General features: G+C 45.9%; 1 protein-coding gene across 1 annotated transcript in view; it reads left to right on the forward strand.

The window, feature by feature from the left end:
* The window catches only part of LOC148521391 (uncharacterized), a 106292-nt gene that overhangs the window by 36795 nt on the left and 47356 nt on the right, over positions 1 to 22141 (forward strand). The window contains exon 2 of the mRNA XM_088475214.1: positions 21788 to 22141. Within this exon, the coding sequence (XP_088331340.1) occupies positions 21788 to 22141 (354 nt within the window). The remainder of the gene's footprint in view (positions 1 to 21787) is intronic.

Consider the following 22141-nt stretch of genomic DNA (forward strand, 5'->3'; position numbering starts at 1 on the left):
TATCGCCTGCCTAGTGAAGTGGAATCTAGACGGGATTTGGAACCGGGGACACACTACCTCCATCAATTGTCTAAATCCCACTGCACTAATGGCGGATACCGGACGCACGTCTAACACCAACATAGCAGTCAAGGCCTCAGTTATACGTTTTGCTTCAGGATGACTGCTGTCGTACTTCATCCTCCTCGCTAAGGACTGTTGGAGGGTCAATTGTTTAGTAAAAGTAGTGGTGTTCCTACTTCCTCTCTGGGATGATGAACGACTCCCAGCAGCAGCAACAGCAGCAGCGGCAGCAGTAGGCGTAGCAATGCAGGATCCTCCAGAGGAATCCCGGATAGGAGAGTCAGTCATGCCAGTGACATGGCCTGCAGGACTACTTCCGATCCTGACTAAGGAGGAAATTGACGAGGAGGGAGTTGACGGTGTGGTTTGCAGGCGCTTGGATACAACAGGACAACGGGATTTAGGTGTCCCTGGACTGCTTACGGTCTTAGCCAAAGTTTCTGAACTTGACAGTAACTTTTTATGAACGCGCTGCAGGTGCCGTATAAGGGAGGATGTTCCTAGGTGGTTGACGTCCCTACCCCTACTTATTTCACCTTTACATATGGTACATATGGCAAGACAGTTGTTGTCCGGATTTGGATAGAAATATTGCCAGACCAAAGAGGTGGAATGTTTGGTCTTCTGCCCAGGCATGACCGTGATGGGCTTTTTCATCCCACGGACAACAACTGTCTCCCCCGGAGCCTGATTTAAACAAACCACATCACCATCAGAATCCTCCTCGCCAACTTCCTCCTCAGCGCCAGCTACACCAGTATCCTCATCCTGTTGTACTTCAACAGTGACATCTTCAATTTGCATATCAGCAAGTGGACTGTGGGTGCTCCTTTCAGCACTTGCAGGGGGCGTGCAAATGGTGGAAAGAGCCACCTCTTCCCGTCCAGTGCTGGGAAGGTCAGGCATCGCAACCACCACCACACTTGGACTCTCCTTGGGGATTTGTGATATCTTCTTAGAAAGCACAGTTCTTCGCTGTGCTTTTGCCAGCTTAACTCTTTTGATTTTTTTAGTGGGAGGAGGGCTTCCATCGTCATGTGAAGCTGAACCACTAGTCATGAACATACTAGGGATCGACCTTAGCCGTTCCTTGCCACTCCGTGTCGTAAATGGCATATTGGCAAGTTTACGTTTCTCTTCAGCTGATTTAAATGTCTTTTTCAAGGTCATTTTCCTGAACTTTGCCATTTGGGATTGTATGTGCCCTCTACTATGACATTGGGCATCGGCCTTGGCAGACGACGTTGATGGCATGTTATCGTCTATGTCATGACTAGTGGCAGCAGCTTCAGCACTAGGAGGAAGTGGTTCTTGATCTTTCTCTATTTTATTTTTATCGGAGAAAGTTTGGTCCTCCATTTATGTTATATCGATTTGATATATACGTGCGGCTAAACACAGAAAATAATTTTTTTTTTGGTTTGGACTGGAGTGTACTTTGTGGGTTACAGCACCCTTTAACGGTCAAGCCAGCCGGCCCTTTACTTATGACACAGGCGCACGCTTGGCACTACTTTGTTGATGCACGTGCGGCTACTGCGCACACAATTCACAAACACAGAAAATATTTTTTTTTTTGGTTTGGACTGGAGTGTACTTTCGGGGGTTACAGCACCCTTAACGGTCAAGCCAGCCGGCCCTTTACTTATGACACAGGCGCACGCTTGGCACTACTTTGTTGATGCACGTGCGGCTACTGCGCACACAATTCACAAACACAGAAAATAATTTTTTTTTGGTTTGGACTGGAGTGTACTTTCGGGGGTTACAGCACCCTTTAACGGTCAAGCCAGCCGGCCCTTTACTTATGACACAGGCGCACGCTTGGCACTACTTTGTTGATGCACGTGCGGCTACTGCGCACACAATTCACAAACACAGAAAATAATTTTTTTTTGGTTTGGACTGGAGTGTACTTTCGGGGGTTACAGCACCCTTTAACGGTCAAGCCAGCCGGCCCTTTACTTATGACACAGGCGCACGCTTGGCACTACTTTGTTGATGCACGTGCGGCTACTGCGCACACAATTCACAAACACAGAAAATAATTTTTTTTTGGTTTGGACTGGAGTGTACTTTCGGGGGTTACAGCACCCTTTAACGGTCAAGCCAGCCGGCCCTTTACTTATGACACAGGCGCACGCTTGGCACTACTTTGTTGATGCACGTGCGGCTACTGCGCACACAATTCACAAACACAGAAAATAATTTTTTTTTGGTTTGGACTGGAGTGTACTTTCGGGGGTTACAGCACCCTTAACGGTCAAGCCAGCCGGCCCTTTACTTATGACACAGGCGCACGCTTGGCACTACTTTGTTGATGCACGTGCGGCTACTGCGCACACAATTCACAAACACAGAAAATAATTTTTTTTTGGTTTGGACTGGAGTGTACTTTCGGGGGTTACAGCACCCTTTAACGGTCAAGCCAGCCGGCCCTTTACTTATGACACAGGCGCACGCTTGGCACTACTTTGTTGATGCACGTGCGGCTACTGCGCACACAATTCACAAACACAGAAAATAATTTTTTTTTGGTTTGGACTGGAGTGTACTTTCGGGGGTTACAGCACCCTTTAACGGTCAAGCCAGCCGGCCCTTTACTTATGACACAGGCGCACGCTTGGCACTACTTTGTTGATGCACGTGCGGCTACTGCGCACACAATTCACAAACACAGAAAATAATTTTTTTTTGGTTTGGACTGGAGTGTACTTTCGGGGGTTACAGCACCCTTTAACGGTCAAGCCAGCCGGCCCTTTACTTATGACACAGGCGCACGCTTGGCACTACTTTGTTGATGCACGTGCGGCTACTGCGCACACAATTCACAAACACAGAAAATAATTTTTTTTTTGGTTTGGACTGGAGTGTACTTTGGGGGTTACAGCACCCTTTAACGGTCAAGCCAGCCGGCCCTTTACTTATGACACAGGCGCACGCTTGGCACTACTTTGTTGATGCACGTGCGGCTACTGCGCACACAATTCACAAACACAGAAAATAATTTTTTTTTTGGTTTGGACTGGAGTGTACTTTCGGGGGTTACAGCACCCTTAACGGTCAAGCCAGCCGGCCCTTTACTTATGACACAGGTGCACGCTTGGCACTACTTTGTTGATGCACGTGCGGCTACTGCGCACACAATTCACAAACACAGAAAATAATTTTTTTTTGGTTTGGACTGGAGTGTACTTTCGGGGGTTACAGCACCCTTTAACGGTCAAGCCAGCCGGCCCTTTACTTATGACACAGGCGCACGCTTGGCACTACTTTGTTGATGCATGTGCGGCTACTGCGCACACAATTCACAAACACAGAAAATAATTTTTTTTTTGGTTTGGACTGGAGTGTACTTTGGGGGTTACAGCACCCTTTAACGGTCAAGCCAGCCGGCCCTTTACTTATGACACAGGCGCACGCTTGGCACTACTCTGTTGATGCACGTGCGGCTACTGCGCACACAATTCACAAACACAGAAAATAATTTTTTTTTTGGTTTGGACTGGAGTGTACTTTCGGGGGTTACAGCACCCTTAACGGTCAAGCCAGCCGGCCCTTTACTTATGACACAGGTGCACGCTTGGCACTACTTTGTTGATGCACGTGCGGCTACTGCGCACACAATTCACAAACACAGAAAATAATTTTTTTTTTGGTTTGGACTGGAGTGTACTTTCGGGGGTTACAGCACCCTTAACGGTCAAGCCAGCCGGCCCTTTACTTATGACACAGGCGCACGCTTGGCACTACTTTGTTGATGCACGTGCGGCTACTGCGCACACAATTCACAAACACAGAAAATAATTTTTTTTTTGGTTTGGACTGGAGTGTACTTTCGGGGGTTACAACACCCTTAACGGTCAAGCCAGCCGGCCCTTTACTTATGACACAGGCGCACGCTTGGCACTACTTTGTTGATGCACGTGCGGCTACTGCGCACACAATTCACAAACACAGAAAATAATTTTTTTTTGGTTTGGACTGGAGTGTACTTTCGTGGGTTACAGCACCCTTTAACGGTCAAGCCAGCCGGCCCTTTACTTATGACACAGGCGCACGCTTGGCACTACTTTGTTGATGCACGTGCGGCTACTGCGCACACAATTCACAAACACAGAAAATATATTATTTTTTTAGCACTTGGGGGGAGCACCCCTGATGGACAGAGCACCCCCTGGACAACACTACAGCACTCCTTTAGGACTGGGACACTGCACAGGACTTAGGAGTGGACACAGCCCCTATGGAGAACTGACTGCACAACACAGTCCAGCCAGCCCCTATGGACTTTGAAGTAGTGGACACAGCCCCTATTAACAACAGCAGCACAGCACAACACAGCCAGCCCCTATGGACTTTGAAGTAGTGGACAACAGCAGCACTACACTACACTACACTACACTACACAGCCCTAACTCCCACCCTCCCTCTTCACTGTCCACAGCCGAGTGAGAAAATGGCGCCGACGCGGGTACCTTATATAGGATCCAAAACCCGCGAGACTCGGAAGGCGGGATGATGACGTTTTGCCTCGATTTCAGATCCGAGTCAGGCGGGAAAAGTCGAGCCTGACTCGGATCGGACTCGGATCGGGGGGGCTCGGGGGGGTTCGGATTTCAGAAATCCGAACCCGCTCACCCCTAGTCTAATATCATTGGCTCTAAGTCACCAGCTACCACAGCTACACCGATAGTGTCTAATATCACTGGCTTTACATCACCAGCTACCACAGCTACACCGATAGTGTCTAATATCACTGGCTTTACATCACCAGCTACCACAGCTACACCGATAGTGTCTAATATCACTGGCTTTACATCACCAGCTACCACAGCTACACCGATAGTGTCTAATATCATTGGCTCTACATCACCAGCTACCACAGCTACACTGATAGTGTCTAATATCACTGGCTCTACATCACCAGCTACCACAGCTACACCGATAGTGTCTAATATCACTGGCTCTACATCACCAGCTACCACAGCTACACTGATAGTATCTAATATCACTGGCTCTACATCACCAGCTACCACAGCTACATTGATAGTATCTAATATCACTGGCTCTAAGTCACCAGCTACCACAGCTACACCGATAGTATCTAATATCACTGGCTCTACATCACCAGCTACCACAGCTACACCGATAGTGTCTAATATCACTGGCTGCCTCTAAGTCTCCAGCTACCACAGCTCATCATATCACCAGCCACCACAGCTACACTGATAGTGTCTAATATCACTGGCTCTAAGTCACCAGCTACCACAGCTACACTGATAGTGTCTAATATCACTGGCTCTAAGTCACCAGCTACCACAGCTACACCGATAGTATCTAATATCACTGGCTCTAAGTCACCAGCTACCACAGCTACACTGATAGTGTCTAATATCACTGGCTCTAAGTCACCAGCTACCACAGCTACATTGATAGTGTCTGATATCACTGGCTCTAAGTCACCAGCTGCTACAGCTACACCGATAGTGTCTGATATCACTGGCTCTACATCACCAACTACCACAGCTACACCGATAGTGTCTAATATCACTGGCTGCCTCTAAGTCTCCAGCTACCACAGCTCATCATATCACCAGCTACCACAGCTACACTGATAGTGTCTAATATCACTGGCTCTAAGTCACCAGCTACCACAGCTACACTGATAGTGTCTAATATGACTGGCTCTAAGTCACCAGCTACCACAGCTACACTGATAGTGTCTAATATCACTGGCTCTACATCACCAGCTACCACAGCTACACCGATAGTGTCTCATATCACTGGCTGCCGCTAAGTCTCCAGCTACCACAGCTCATCATATCACCAGCTGCCACAGCTACACTGATAGTGTCTAATATCACTGGCTCTACATCAGCAGCTACCACAGCTACACCGATAGTGTCTAATATCACTGGCTCTAAGTCACCAACTACCACAGCTACATTTATAGTATCTAATATCACTGGCTCTAAGTCACCAGCTGCTACAGCTACACTGATAGTATCTAATATCACTGGCTTTTCATCACCAGCTACCACAGCTACACCGATAGTGTCTCATATCACTGGCTGCCTCTAAGTCTCCAGCTACCACAGCTCATCATATCACCAGCTACCATAGCTACACTGATAGTGTCTAATATCACTGGCTCTACATCACCAGCTACCACAGCTATACCGATAGTGTCTAATATCACTGGCTTTACATCACCAGCTGCCACAGCTACACTGATAGTGTCTAATATCACTGGCTCTACATCACCAGCTACCACAGCTACACCGATAGTGTCTAATATCATTGGCTCTAAGTCACCAGCTACCACAGCTACACCGATAGTGTCTAATATCACTGGCTTTACATCACCAGCTACCACAGCTACACTGATAGTGTCTAATATCACTGGCTCTACATCACCAGCTACCACAGCTACACCGATAGTGTCTAATATCATTGGCTCTAAGTCACCAGCTACCACAGCTACACCGATAGTGTCTAATATCACTGGCTTTACATCACCAGCTACCACAGCTACACCGATAGTGTCTAATATCATTGGCTCTAAGTCACCAGTTACCACAGCTACACCGATAGTGTCTAATATCACTGTCTGCCTCTAAGTCTCCAGCTACCACAGCTCATCATATCACCAGCTACCACAGCTACACTGATAGTGTCTAATATCACTGGCTCTAAGTCACCAGCTACCACAGCTACACTGATAGTGTCTAATATCACTGGCTCTAAGTCACCAGCTATCACAGCTACATTGATAGTGTCTAATATAATTGGCTCTACATCAGCAGCTACCACAGCTACACCGATAGTGTCTAGTATCACTGGCTCTAAGGGCCTGATTCAGAGCCGGACGCAAGTAGCTGCTCGTTCGCTCCGAGCGATGTTTGCCCAACTGCGCATGCATACGGATCGTTATACGCATGTGCGAACCACTCAGTGCGGCCGAAATTCAGGTGCTTGCAAAATATCGAATGCCTGATAATTTGAGTGACAGAAAGAGGCATATGTGGGTGGTAACAGGGGAAGGTGCTTGAAAACGGGGAGTGGAGATCCGATCGCAGGCGTGCTTAAAGGTCAAAACGTGCGTTTTATGGGTGTGCATATTTAAAACAGGAGCGTCATTGACCACGTCACTGGGTTCTTTTATAGCCAGAACTGCTCGCAAAATTGTGGTAGCAAAAACCAACCACAAGAATAGCGAGCAGTTCATACCCTGGTCGATGTACTCGTTTAATCTAATAAATAGCGGACATGACGTAGGATGCGAGCGGCCAGGGGGCGTATTTTTCCAAAAAACTAACGCAAGTTTTGTTCGCTCGTTCAGACCTAGAGGCGTGAACAGACCGCAAACAGCGAACGGTTCATTTGAATAGCCACCCCTTGTTTTAGAACGAACGACCGCAAATAGCGAGTGGCTCTGAATCAGGGCCTAAGTCACCAGCTACCATAGCTACACCGATAGTGTCTAATATCACTGGCTCTAAGTCACCAGCTGCTACAGCTACACCGATAGTATCTAATATCACTGGCTCTACATCACCAGCTACCACAGCTACACCGATTGTGTCTCATATCACTGGCTGCCTCTAAGTCTCCAGCTACCACAGCTCATCATATCACCAGCTACCACAGCTACACTGATAGTGTCTAATATCACTGGCTCTAAGTCACCAGCTACCACAGCTACACTGATAGTGTCTAATATCACTGGCTCTACATCACCAGCTACCACAGCTACACCGATAGTGTCTAATATCACTGGCTTTACATCACCAGCTACCACAGCTACACTGATAGTGTCTAATATCACTGGCTCTACATCACCAGCTACCACAGCTACACTGATAGTGTCTAATATCACTGGCTCTACATCACCAGCTACCACAGCTACACCGATAGTGTCTAATATCATTGGCTCTAAGTCACCAGCTACTACAGCTACACCGATAGTGTCTAATATCACTGGCTTTACATCACCAGCTACCACAGCTACACCGATAGTGTCTAATATCATTGGCTCTAAGTCACCAGCTACCACAGCTACACCGATAGTGTCTAATATCACTGGCTTTACATCACCAGCTACCACAGCTACACCGATAGTGTCTAATATCATTGGCTCTAAGTCACCAGCTACCACAGCTACACCGATAGTGTCTAATATCACTGGCTTTACATCACCAGCTACCACAGCTACACTGATAGTGTCTAATATCACTGGCTCTACATCACCAGCTACCACAGCTACACCGATAGTGTCTAATATCATTGGCTCTAAGTCACCAGCTACCACAGCTACACCGATAGTGTCTAATATCACTGGCTTTACATCACCAGCTACCACAGCTACACCGATAGTGTCTAATATCATTGGCTCTAAGTCACCAGTTACCACAGCTACACCGATAGTGTCTAATATCACTGTCTGCCTCTAAGTCTCCAGCTACCACAGCTCATCATATCACCAGCTACCACAGCTACACTGATAGTGTCTAATATCACTGGCTCTAAGTCACCAGCTACCACAGCTACACTGATAGTGTCTAATATCACTGGCTCTAAGTCACCAGCTACCACAGCTACACCGATAGTATCTAATATCACTGGCTCTAAGTCACCAGCTACCACAGCTACACTGATAGTGTCTAATATCACTGGCTCTAAGTCACCAGCTACCACAGCTACATTGATAGTGTCTGATATCACTGGCTCTAAGTCACCAGCTGCTACAGCTACACCGATAGTGTCTGATATCACTGGCTCTACATCACCAACTACCACAGCTACACCGATAGTGTCTAATATCACTGGCTGCCTCTAAGTCTCCAGCTACCACAGCTCATCATATCACCAGCTACCACAGCTACACTGATAGTGTCTAATATCACTGGCTCTAAGTCACCAGCTACCACAGCTACACTGATAGTGTCTAATATGACTGGCTCTAAGTCACCAGCTACCACAGCTACACTGATAGTGTCTAATATCACTGGCTCTACATCACCAGCTACCACAGCTACACCGATAGTGTCTAATATCACTGGCTTTACATCACCAGCTACCACAGCTACACTGATAGTGTCTAATATCACTGGCTCTACATCACCAGCTACCACAGCTACACTGATAGTGTCTAATATCACTGGCTCTACATCACCAGCTACCACAGCTACACCGATAGTGTCTAATATCATTGGCTCTAAGTCACCAGCTACTACAGCTACACCGATAGTGTCTAATATCACTGGCTTTACATCACCAGCTACCACAGCTACACCGATAGTGTCTAATATCATTGGCTCTAAGTCACCAGCTACCACAGCTACACCGATAGTGTCTAATATCACTGGCTTTACATCACCAGCTACCACAGCTACACCGATAGTGTCTAATATCATTGGCTCTAAGTCACCAGCTACCACAGCTACACCGATAGTGTCTAATATCACTGGCTTTACATCACCAGCTACCACAGCTACACTGATAGTGTCTAATATCACTGGCTCTACATCACCAGCTACCACAGCTACACCGATAGTGTCTAATATCATTGGCTCTAAGTCACCAGCTACCACAGCTACACCGATAGTGTCTAATATCACTGGCTTTACATCACCAGCTACCACAGCTACACCGATAGTGTCTAATATCATTGGCTCTAAGTCACCAGTTACCACAGCTACACCGATAGTGTCTAATATCACTGTCTGCCTCTAAGTCTCCAGCTACCACAGCTCATCATATCACCAGCTACCACAGCTACACTGATAGTGTCTAAAATCACTGGCTCTAAGTCACCAGCTACCACAGCTACACTGATAGTGTCTAATATCACTGGCTCTAAGTCACCAGCTACCACAGCTACACCGATAGTATCTAATATCACTGGCTCTAAGTCACCAGCTACCACAGCTACACTGATAGTGTCTAATATCACTGGCTCTAAGTCACCAGCTACCACAGCTACATTGATAGTGTCTGATATCACTGGCTCTAAGTCACCAGCTGCTACAGCTACACCGATAGTGTCTGATATCACTGGCTCTACATCACCAACTACCACAGCTACACCGATAGTGTCTAATATCACTGGCTGCCTCTAAGTCTCCAGCTACCACAGCTCATCATATCACCAGCTACCACAGCTACACTGATAGTGTCTAATATCACTGGCTCTAAGTCACCAGCTACCACAGCTACACTGATAGTGTCTAATATGACTGGCTCTAAGTCACCAGCTACCACAGCTACACTGATAGTGTCTAATATCACTGGCTCTACATCACCAGCTACCACAGCTACACCGATAGTGTCTCATATCACTGGCTGCCGCTAAGTCTCCAGCTACCACAGCTCATCATATCACCAGCTGCCACAGCTACACTGATAGTGTCTAATATCACTGGCTCTACATCAGCAGCTACCACAGCTACACCGATAGTGTCTAATATCACTGGCTCTAAGTCACCAGCTGCTACAGCTACACTGATAGTATCTAATATCACTGGCTCTTCATCACCAGCTACCACAGCTACACCGATAGTGTCTCATATCACTGGCTGCCTCTAAGTCTCCAGCTACCACAGCTCATCATATCACCAGCTACCACAGTTACACTGATAGTGTCTAATATCACTGGCTCTACATCACCAGCTACCACAGCTATACCGATAGTGTCTAATATCACTGGCTTTACATCACCAGCTGCCACAGCTACACTGATAGTGTCTAATATCACTGGCTCTACATCACCAGCTACCACAGCTACACCGATAGTGTCTAATATCATTGGCTCTAAGTCACCAGCTACCACAGCTACACCGATAGTGTCTAATATCACTGGCTTTACATCACCAGCTACCACAGCTACACTGATAGTGTCTAATATCACTGGCTCTACATCACCAGCTACCACAGCTACACCGATAGTGTCTAATATCATTGGCTCTAAGTCACCAGCTACCACAGCTACACCGATAGTGTCTAATATCACTGGCTTTACATCACCAGCTACCACAGCTACACCGATAGTGTCTAATATCATTGGCTCTAAGTCACCAGTTACCACAGCTACACCGATAGTGTCTAATATCACTGTCTGCCTCTAAGTCTCCAGCTACCACAGCTCATCATATCACCAGCTACCACAGCTACACCGATAGTGTCTGATATCACTGGCTCTACATCACCAACTACCACAGCTACACCGATAGTGTCTAATATCACTGGCTGCCTCTAAGTCTCCAGCTACCACAGCTCATCATATCACCAGCTACCACAGCTACACTGATAGTGTCTAATATCACTGGCTCTAAGTCACCAGCTACCACAGCTACACTGATAGTGTCTAATATGACTGGCTCTAAGTCACCAGCTACCACAGCTACACTGATAGTGTCTAATATCACTGGCTCTACATCACCAGCTACCACAGCTACACCGATAGTGTCTCATATCACTGGCTGCCGCTAAGTCTCCAGCTACCACAGCTCATCATATCACCAGCTGCCACAGCTACACTGATAGTGTCTAATATCACTGGCTCTACATCAGCAGCTACCACAGCTACACCGATAGTGTCTAATATCACTGGCTCTAAGTCACCAACTACCACAGCTACATTTATAGTATCTAATATCACTGGCTCTAAGTCACCAGCTGCTACAGCTACACTGATAGTATCTAATATCACTGGCTCTTCATCACCAGCTACCACAGCTACACCGATAGTGTCTCATATCACTGGCTGCCTCTAAGTCTCCAGCTACCACAGCTCATCATATCACCAGCTACCACAGCTACACTGATAGTGTCTAATATCACTGGCTCTACATCACCAGCTACCACAGCTATACCGATAGTGTCTAATATCAGTGGCTTTACATCACCAGCTGCCACAGCTACACTGATAGTGTCTAATATCACTGGCTCTACATCACCAGCTACCACAGCTACACCGATAGTGTCTAATATCATTGGCTCTAAGTCACCAGCTACCACAGCTACACCGATAGTGTCTAATATCACTGGCTTTACATCACCAGCTACCACAGCTACACTGATAGTGTCTAATATCACTGGCTCTACATCACCAGCTACCACAGCTACACCGATAGTGTCTAATATCATTGGCTCTAAGTCACCAGCTACCACAGCTACACCGATAGTGTCTAATATCACTGGCTTTACATCACCAGCTACCACAGCTACACCGATAGTGTCTAATATCATTGGCTCTAAGTCACCAGTTACCACAGCTACACCGATAGTGTCTAATATCACTGTCTGCCTCTAAGTCTCCAGCTACCACAGCTCATCATATCACCAGCTACCACAGCTACACTGATAGTGTCTAATATCACTGGCTCTAAGTCACCAGCTACCACAGCTACACTGATAGTGTCTAATATCACTGGCTCTAAGTCACCAGCTATCACAGCTACATTGATAGTGTCTAATATAATTGGCTCTACATCAGCAGCTACCACAGCTACACCGATAGTGTCTAGTATCACTGGCTCTAAGGGCCTGATTCAGAGCCGGACGCAAGTAGCTGCTCGTTCGCTCCGAGCGATGTTTGCCCAACTGCGCATGCATACGGATCGTTATACGCATGTGCGAACCACTCAGTGCAGCCGAAATTCAGGTGCTTGCAAAATATCGAATGCCTGATAATTTGAGTGACAGAAAGAGGCATATGTGGGTGGTAACAGGGGAAGGTGCTTGAAAACGGGGAGTGGAGATCCTATCGCAGGCGTGCTTAAAGGTCAAAACGTGCGTTTTATGGGTGTGCATATTTAAAACAGGAGCGTCATTGACCACGTCACTGGGTTCTTTTATAGCCAGAACTGCTCGCAAAATTGTGGTAGCAAAAACCAACCACAAGAATAGCGAGCAGTTCATACCCTGGTCGATGTACTCGATTAATCTAATAAATAGCGGACATGACGTAGGATGCGAGCGGCCAGGGGGCGTATTTTTCCAAAAAACTAACGCAAGTTTTGTTCGCTCGTTCAGACCTAGAGGCGTGAACAGACCGCAAACAGCGAACGGTTCATTTGAATAGCCACCCCTTGTTTTAGAACGAACGACCGCAAATAGCGAGTGGCTCTGAATCAGGGCCTAAGTCACCAGCTACCATAGCTACACCGATAGTGTCTAATATCACTGGCTCTAAGTCACCAGCTGCTACAGCTACACCGATAGTATCTAATATCACTGGCTCTACATCACCAGCTACCACAGCTACACCGATTGTGTCTCATATCACTGGCTGCCTCTAAGTCTCCAGCTACCACAGCTCATCATATCACCAGCTACCACAGCTACACTGATAGTGTCTAATATCACTGGCTCTAAGTCACCAGCTACCACAGCTACACTGATAGTGTCTAATATCACTGGCTCTACATCACCAGCTACCACAGCTACACCGATAGTGTCTAATATCACTGGCTTTACATCACCAGCTACCACAGCTACACTGATAGTGTCTAATATCACTGGCTCTACATCACCAGCTACCACAGCTACACTGATAGTGTCTAATATCACTGGCTCTACATCACCAGCTACCACAGCTACACCGATAGTGTCTAATATCATTGGCTCTAAGTCACCAGCTACCACAGCTACACCGATAGTGTCTAATATCACTGGCTTTACATCACCAGCTACCACAGCTACACCGATAGTGTCTAATATCATTGGCTCTAAGTCACCAGCTACCACAGCTACACCGATAGTGTCTAATATCACTGGCTTTACATCACCAGCTACCACAGCTACACCGATAGTGTCTAATATCATTGGCTCTAAGTCACCAGCTACCACAGCTACACCGATAGTGTCTAATATCACTGGCTTTACATCACCAGCTACCACAGCTACACTGATAGTGTCTAATATCACTGGCTCTACATCACCAGCTACCACAGCTACACCGATAGTGTCTAATATCATTGGCTCTAAGTCACCAGCTACCACAGCTACACCGATAGTGTCTAATATCACTGGCTTTACATCACCAGCTACCACAGCTACACCGATAGTGTCTAATATCATTGGCTCTAAGTCACCAGTTACCACAGCTACACCGATAGTGTCTAATATCACTGTCTGCCTCTAAGTCTCCAGCTACCACAGCTCATCATATCACCAGCTACCACAGCTACACTGATAGTGTCTAAAATCACTGGCTCTAAGTCACCAGCTACCACAGCTACACTGATAGTGTCTAATATCACTGGCTCTAAGTCACCAGCTACCACAGCTACACCGATAGTATCTAATATCACTGGCTCTAAGTCACCAGCTACCACAGCTACACTGATAGTGTCTAATATCACTGGCTCTAAGTCACCAGCTACCACAGCTACATTGATAGTGTCTGATATCACTGGCTCTAAGTCACCAGCTGCTACAGCTACACCGATAGTGTCTGATATCACTGGCTCTACATCACCAACTACCACAGCTACACCGATAGTGTCTAATATCACTGGCTGCCTCTAAGTCTCCAGCTACCACAGCTCATCATATCACCAGCTACCACAGCTACACTGATAGTGTCTAATATCACTGGCTCTAAGTCACCAGCTACCACAGCTACACTGATAGTGTCTAATATGACTGGCTCTAAGTCACCAGCTACCACAGCTACACTGATAGTGTCTAATATCACTGGCTCTACATCACCAGCTACCACAGCTACACCGATAGTGTCTCATATCACTGGCTGCCGCTAAGTCTCCAGCTACCACAGCTCATCATATCACCAGCTGCCACAGCTACACTGATAGTGTCTAATATCACTGGCTCTACATCAGCAGCTACCACAGCTACACCGATAGTGTCTAATATCACTGGCTCTAAGTCACCAGCTGCTACAGCTACACTGATAGTATCTAATATCACTGGCTCTTCATCACCAGCTACCACAGCTACACCGATAGTGTCTCATATCACTGGCTGCCTCTAAGTCTCCAGCTACCACAGCTCATCATATCACCAGCTACCACAGTTACACTGATAGTGTCTAATATCACTGGCTCTACATCACCAGCTACCACAGCTATACCGATAGTGTCTAATATCACTGGCTTTACATCACCAGCTGCCACAGCTACACTGATAGTGTCTAATATCACTGGCTCTACATCACCAGCTACCACAGCTACACCGATAGTGTCTAATATCATTGGCTCTAAGTCACCAGCTACCACAGCTACACCGATAGTGTCTAATATCACTGGCTTTACATCACCAGCTACCACAGCTACACTGATAGTGTCTAATATCACTGGCTCTACATCACCAGCTACCACAGCTACACCGATAGTGTCTAATATCATTGGCTCTAAGTCACCAGCTACCACAGCTACACCGATAGTGTCTAATATCACTGGCTTTACATCACCAGCTACCACAGCTACACCGATAGTGTCTAATATCATTGGCTCTAAGTCACCAGTTACCACAGCTACACCGATAGTGTCTAATATCACTGTCTGCCTCTAAGTCTCCAGCTACCACAGCTCATCATATCACCAGCTACCACAGCTACACTGATAGTGTCTAATATCACTGGCTCTAAGTCACCAGCTACCACAGCTACACTGATAGTGTCTAATATCACTGGCTCTAAGTCACCAGCTACCACAGCTACATTGATAGTGTCTAATATAATTGGCTCTACATCAGCAGCTACCACAGCTACACCGATAGTGTCTAGTATCACTGGCTCTAAGGGCCTGATTCAGAGCCGGACGCAAGTAGCTGCTCGTTCGCTCCGAGCGATGTTTGCCCAACTGCGCATGCATACGGATCGTTATACGCATGTGCGAACCACTCAGTGCGGCCGAAATTCAGGTGCTTGCAAAATATCGAATGCCTGATAATTTGAGTGACAGAAAGAGGCATATGTGGGTGGTAACAGGGGAAGGTGCTTGAAAACGGGGAGTGGAGATCCGATCGCAGGCGTGCTTAAAGGTCAAAACGTGCGTTTTATGGGTGTGCATATTTAAAACAGGAGCGTCATTGACCACGTCACTGGGTTCTTTTATAGCCAGAACTGCTCGCAAAATTGTGGTAGCAAAAACCAACCACAAGAATAGCGAGCAGTTCATACCCTGGTCGATGTACTCGATTAATCTAATAAATAGCGGACATGACGTAGGATGCGAGCGGCCAGGGGGCGTATTTTTCCAAAAAACTAACGCAAGTTTTGTTCGCTCGTTCAGACCTAGAGGCGTGAACAGACCGCAAACAGCGAACGGTTCATTTGAATAGCCACCCCTTGTTTTAGAACGAACGACCGCAAATAGCGAGTGGCTCTGAATCAGGGCCTAAGTCACCAGCTACCATAGCTACACCGATAGTGTCTAATATCACTGGCTCTAAGTCACCAGCTGCTACAGCTACACCGATAGTATCTAATATCACTGGCTCTACATCACCAGCTACCACAGCTACACCGATTGTGTCTCATATCACTGGCTGCCTCTAAGTCTCCAGCTACCACAGCTCATCATATCACCAGCTACCACAGCTACACTGATAGTGTCTAATATCACTGGCTCTAAGTCACCAGCTACCACAGCTACACTGATAGTGTCTAATATCACTGGCTCTACATCACCAGCTACCACAGCTACACCGATAGTGTCTAATATCACTGGCTTTACATCACCAGCTACCACAGCTACACTGATAGTGTCTAATATCACTGGCTCTACATCACCAGCTACCACAGCTACACTGATAGTGTCTAATATCACTGGCTCTACATCACCAGCTACCACAGCTACACCGATAGTGTCTAATATCATTGGCTCTAAGTCACCAGCTACCACAGCTACACCGATAGTGTCTAATATCACTGGCTTTACATCACCAGCTACCACAGCTACACCGATAGTGTCTAATATCATTGGCTCTAAGTCACCAGCTACCACAGCTACACCGATAGTGTCTAATATCACTGGCTTTACATCACCAGCTACCACAGCTACACCGATAGTGTCTAATATCACTGGCTTTACATCACCAGCTACCACAGCTACACCGATAGTGTCTAATATCACTGGCTTTACATCACCAGCTACCACAGCTACACCGATAGTGTCTAATATCATTGGCTCTACATCACCAGCTACCACAGCTACACCGATTGTGTCTCATATCACTGGCTGCCTCTAAGTCTCCAGCTACCACAGCTCATCATATCACCAGCTACCACAGCTACACTGATAGTGTCTAATATCACTGGCTCTAAGTCACCAGCTGCTACAGCTACACCGATAGTATCTAATATCACTGGCTCTACATCACCAGCTACCACAGCTACACCGATTGTGTCTCATATCACTGGCTGCCTCTAAATCTCCAGCTACCACAGCTCATCATATCACCAGCTACCACAGCTACACTGATAGTGTCTAATATCACTGGCTCTAAGTCACCAGCTACCACAGCTACACTGATAGTGTCTAATATCACTGGCTCTACATCACCAGCTACCACAGCTACACCGATAGTGTCTAATATCACTGGCTTTACATCACCAGCTACCACAGCTACACTGATAGTGTCTAATATCACTGGCTCTACATCACCAGCTACCACAGCTACACTGATAGTGTCTAATATCACTGGCTCTACATCACCAGCTACCACAGCTACACCGATAGTGTCTAATATCATTGGCTCTAAGTCACCAGCTACCACAGCTACACCGATAGTGTCTAATATCACTGGCTTTACATCACCAGCTACCACAGCTACACCGATAGTGTCTAATATCATTGGCTCTAAGTCACCAGCTACCACAGCTACACCGATAGTGTCTAATATCACTGGCTTTACATCACCAGCTACCACAGCTACACCGATAGTGTCTAATATCACTGGCTTTACATCACCAGCTACCACAGCTACACCGATAGTGTCTAATATCACTGGCTTTACATCACCAGCTACCACAGCTACACCGATAGTGTCTAATATCATTGGCTCTACATCACCAGCTACCACAGCTACACCGATAGTGTCTAATATCACTGGCTCTACATCACCAGCTACCACAGCTACACCGATAGTGTCTAATATCACTGGCTCTACATCACCAGCTACCACAGCTACACTGATAGTATCTAATATCACTGGCTCTACATCACCAGCTACCACAGCTACACCGATAGTGTCTAATATCATTGGCTCTATGTCACCAGCTACCACAGCTACACTGATAGTGTCTAATATCACTGGCTCTACATCACCAGCTACCACAGCTACACCGATAGTATCTAATATCACTGGCTCTAAGTCACCAGCTACCACAGCTACATTGATAGTATCTAATATCACTGGCTCTAAGTCACCAGCTGTTACAGCTACACCGATAGTATCTAATATCACTGGCTCTACATCACCAGCTACCACAGCTACACCGATAGTGTCTCATATCACTGGCTGCCTCTAAGTCTCCAGCTACCACAGCTCATCATATCACCAGCTACCACAGCTACACTGATAGTGTCTAATATCACTGGCTCTAAGTCACCAGCTACCACAGCTACACTGATAGTGTCTAATATCACTGGCTCTACATCACCAGCTACCACATCTACACTGATAGTGTCTAATATCATTGGCTTTACATCACCAGCTACCACAGCTACACTGATAGTGTCTAATATCACTGGCTCTACATCACCAGCTACCACAGCTACACCGATAGTGTCTAATATCATTGGCTCTAAGTCACCAGCTACCACATCTACACCGATAGTGTCTAATATCATTGGCTCTAAGTCACCAGCTACCACAGCTACACTGATAGTATCTAATATCACTGACTTTACATCACCAGCTACCACAGCTACACCGATAGTGTCTAATATCACTGGCTTTACATCACCAGCTACCACAGCTACACCGATAGTGTCTAATATCACTGGCTCTACATCACCAGCTACCACAGCTACACCGAAAGTGTCTAATATCAATGGCTCTATGTCACCAGCTACCACAGCTACACCAATACTTGTGTCATTCTCAAAACTTTTGGCCATGGCTGTAAACACTTATCTGTCAGATCACATACAAACCAGACAGCGATCTATGGACCTGATTCAGATTTGGGAATAGAATCAGATAGCGCAAGTAACTCATACTTGCTTACCCTCCCGGGACCTGTGGGAGGCCCTCAATTTTTCGGGAAACCCCCCACATCCCCAGAAGAGTAGGTACTTCTCCCACATTCTACCCACTTCCTAGTGAAGTGTGCAGAATGGGAAAAAGTTTCTCTGGGTTTGGCGGGTTCGTGAGCAGGGGGCGGTGCCTAATGATGCGATTCTATGGAATTCGCGCCATTTGGCTCTGCATTTTGCAGTGAGGGGCGGGGCTTAATAACACAGCTAGTATGGCCCCACCCCCATCACCACCCGCCTCCTCTCCGGGCAACTCCTGCAGAGGAAAACCTAAATGTTGGTAAGTATGTAGTAACTGTGTACCTGGACAAACCTGGTTGCACTGCAATATGGGGTGCATACTGTACATACTTTTTTTTCTTTTTAATATGGGGTAAATACTGGCTGCTTTTGCATGTAGCCCACAAATGCTGGACAGCTTTATTCTTACACTGCAATATAGATGTCAGTTTGGACACCCCTCCCAAATCTAACTCTCTCTGCACATGTTACATCTGCCCCCCTTGCAGTGCAGCATGGTCTCACCAAGATGCACAGTTACTGGCTCTATCTTACTCTATTCCCAAACCTGAATCAGGCCCTATGTACCTTGTATGAAACACACTATTCTGTCAGAACACACTTTTGAATCAGCTTGTGGTATATAAGCATCTAACTCTAACTATACCATAAAAAACACCATTTTGTATACATATTACATACATGCTGCACCTCTTTTTATTACATGGGACACTTCTCTTTCTTTACATGGGGCACACTGTTTATTACATGGGGCACACTCTTCATTACATGGGGCACACTGTTTATTACATGGGGCACACTCTTCATTACATGGGGCACACTATTACATGGGGCACTTCTCTTTATTACATGGGGCACTCAATTACATGGTGTATTTCTCTTTATTAAAGTGTCATTTCTTTTTTTTACATGGTTGCTTCTCTTTATTATGTGAGGCAATTTTGATTATAACATATGGTTATTCTCTCTTATATGTGGCACTTCTCTTTATTACATGTGGCACTTCTCTTTATTACATGTGGCACTTCTCTTTATTACATGAGACAGTTCTCGTCATGACCTGTGAAACTTCTCTTTGTTAAATGGGGCACTTATTTTTATTACATGGGCTATTTCTATTTATTACATGGGGTACTTCTTTTATATTGAATGGGGAACTTCTCTTTATTACATGGGGCACTTCTCTTTATTACATGAGACAGTTGTCGCCATGACCTGTGGAATTCTCTTTGTTACATGGGGCACTTCTTTTTATTACCCCATGTAATAAAAAGAAGTGCCCCATGTAACAAAGAGAACTTTCACATGTCATGGTGAGAATTGTCTCATATAATAAAGAGAAGTGCCCCATGTAATAAAGAGAAGTTCTATTTATTACATGGTCTTTTTATATTAAATGGGGAACTTCTTTTTATTACATGGGGCACTTCTCTTTATTATGTGAGGCAATTTTGTTTATAACATATGGCAATTCTATCTATTACATGGGACATTTCTCGTTATGACCTGTGGCACTTCTTTATTACATGGGACACTTCTTTTTATGACATGAGTCAATTGTATATATATCTTGTGGCTCTTCTATTTATTACATGGGGCATTTGTCTTTATTAAATTGACATTTCTTTTTTTTTACATGGGGAACTTTTCTTTATTACATAGGGTATTCCATGGGGTAGTCATTACATAGGGCATAAATGTGGTATTCCTCTTTATTACATATGTCACATCTCTATTAACTGTACATGTGCCAATCTCTTTATTACATGGGGCAATTATGACATCTGGCATTTTCTGCAGCCCATTGAATTTACAGGATGAGCCCAGATCTCCGGCACCTCTGGGGTAACATACAGCACATTGCGAGGAATAATAGCCCGTGCGCCCTCCTGTACATGTGACCTCTCCACCCCTTTTATATCACATATTTAAGTTCTTCCTGCAAAAGAAAATAACACTTGTGCCTGTGGGTGCAGGAGTACAGCATGCACGAGAAGAGGCACGCTATCACGGAAGAGCGTTCGCGCGGCTACTTAGCATACGTACCTCCAATGTATAAATAACGCCTGTTTGTCAGTCTGACTTTATAAATAAGAATTTGACATTTATATTTAAATGAGGAAACCGCTTTAGAAACCCAGACGGCAGAAGTGACGCAGCTGAATTACAAACACAAACTCAGGCCCACATCAGTATTATAGGTTTTTGTTCTATATCAGTTAATTTACAGATTATTTTACAGACTATCGCTGCATTTACGGTTGTAGCCAATTATTAATAATTTTGATATAGCACCAACAATGTGTGTGGCGCTGTACAGAGAATGTTTAATCCAATCAGTCCTTGCCCCAGTCGAGTGTACAATCTAATATCTCTACACAGAGTATATATATATCCAGTATGTGATTTATACCTTCTGATAAATGTCTTACATCTATGGATGTTTATCTTCCTTTGTGTCACGGTTTTAGGAGCCACGTATGAATTATATATGGGTGACACCTCCTTGGTACCCACCATCGAAAGAAGGGACGACATGAGAACTATTAGCCGAGATGTAAAGGGTGGCCCAGAACTCTTCGTCACTCTGACGGACACTGATAGAGGCACTGTAGATTGGAGTGTTCCCACATCACCCACAGCTATTACAGGACCATCTAACTCTCTAACTACTACAGAGCTGCCAGGACCAGATACCATCACATCACGTACAAGACCACCAACTATCGAACCGCCATCCACTACGGCTCAGGAGACTGGTTCCACTACATCTCTGGTTACTTTAGGACCGGCAGTCACAGGAATCTCATCAGCCACAAACAGCG

This window comes from Taudactylus pleione, unplaced genomic scaffold, assembly GCF_031769625.1.
Source record: "Taudactylus pleione unplaced genomic scaffold, aTauple2 ptg000168l, whole genome shotgun sequence".
NCBI lineage: Eukaryota > Metazoa > Chordata > Amphibia > Anura > Myobatrachidae > Taudactylus > Taudactylus pleione.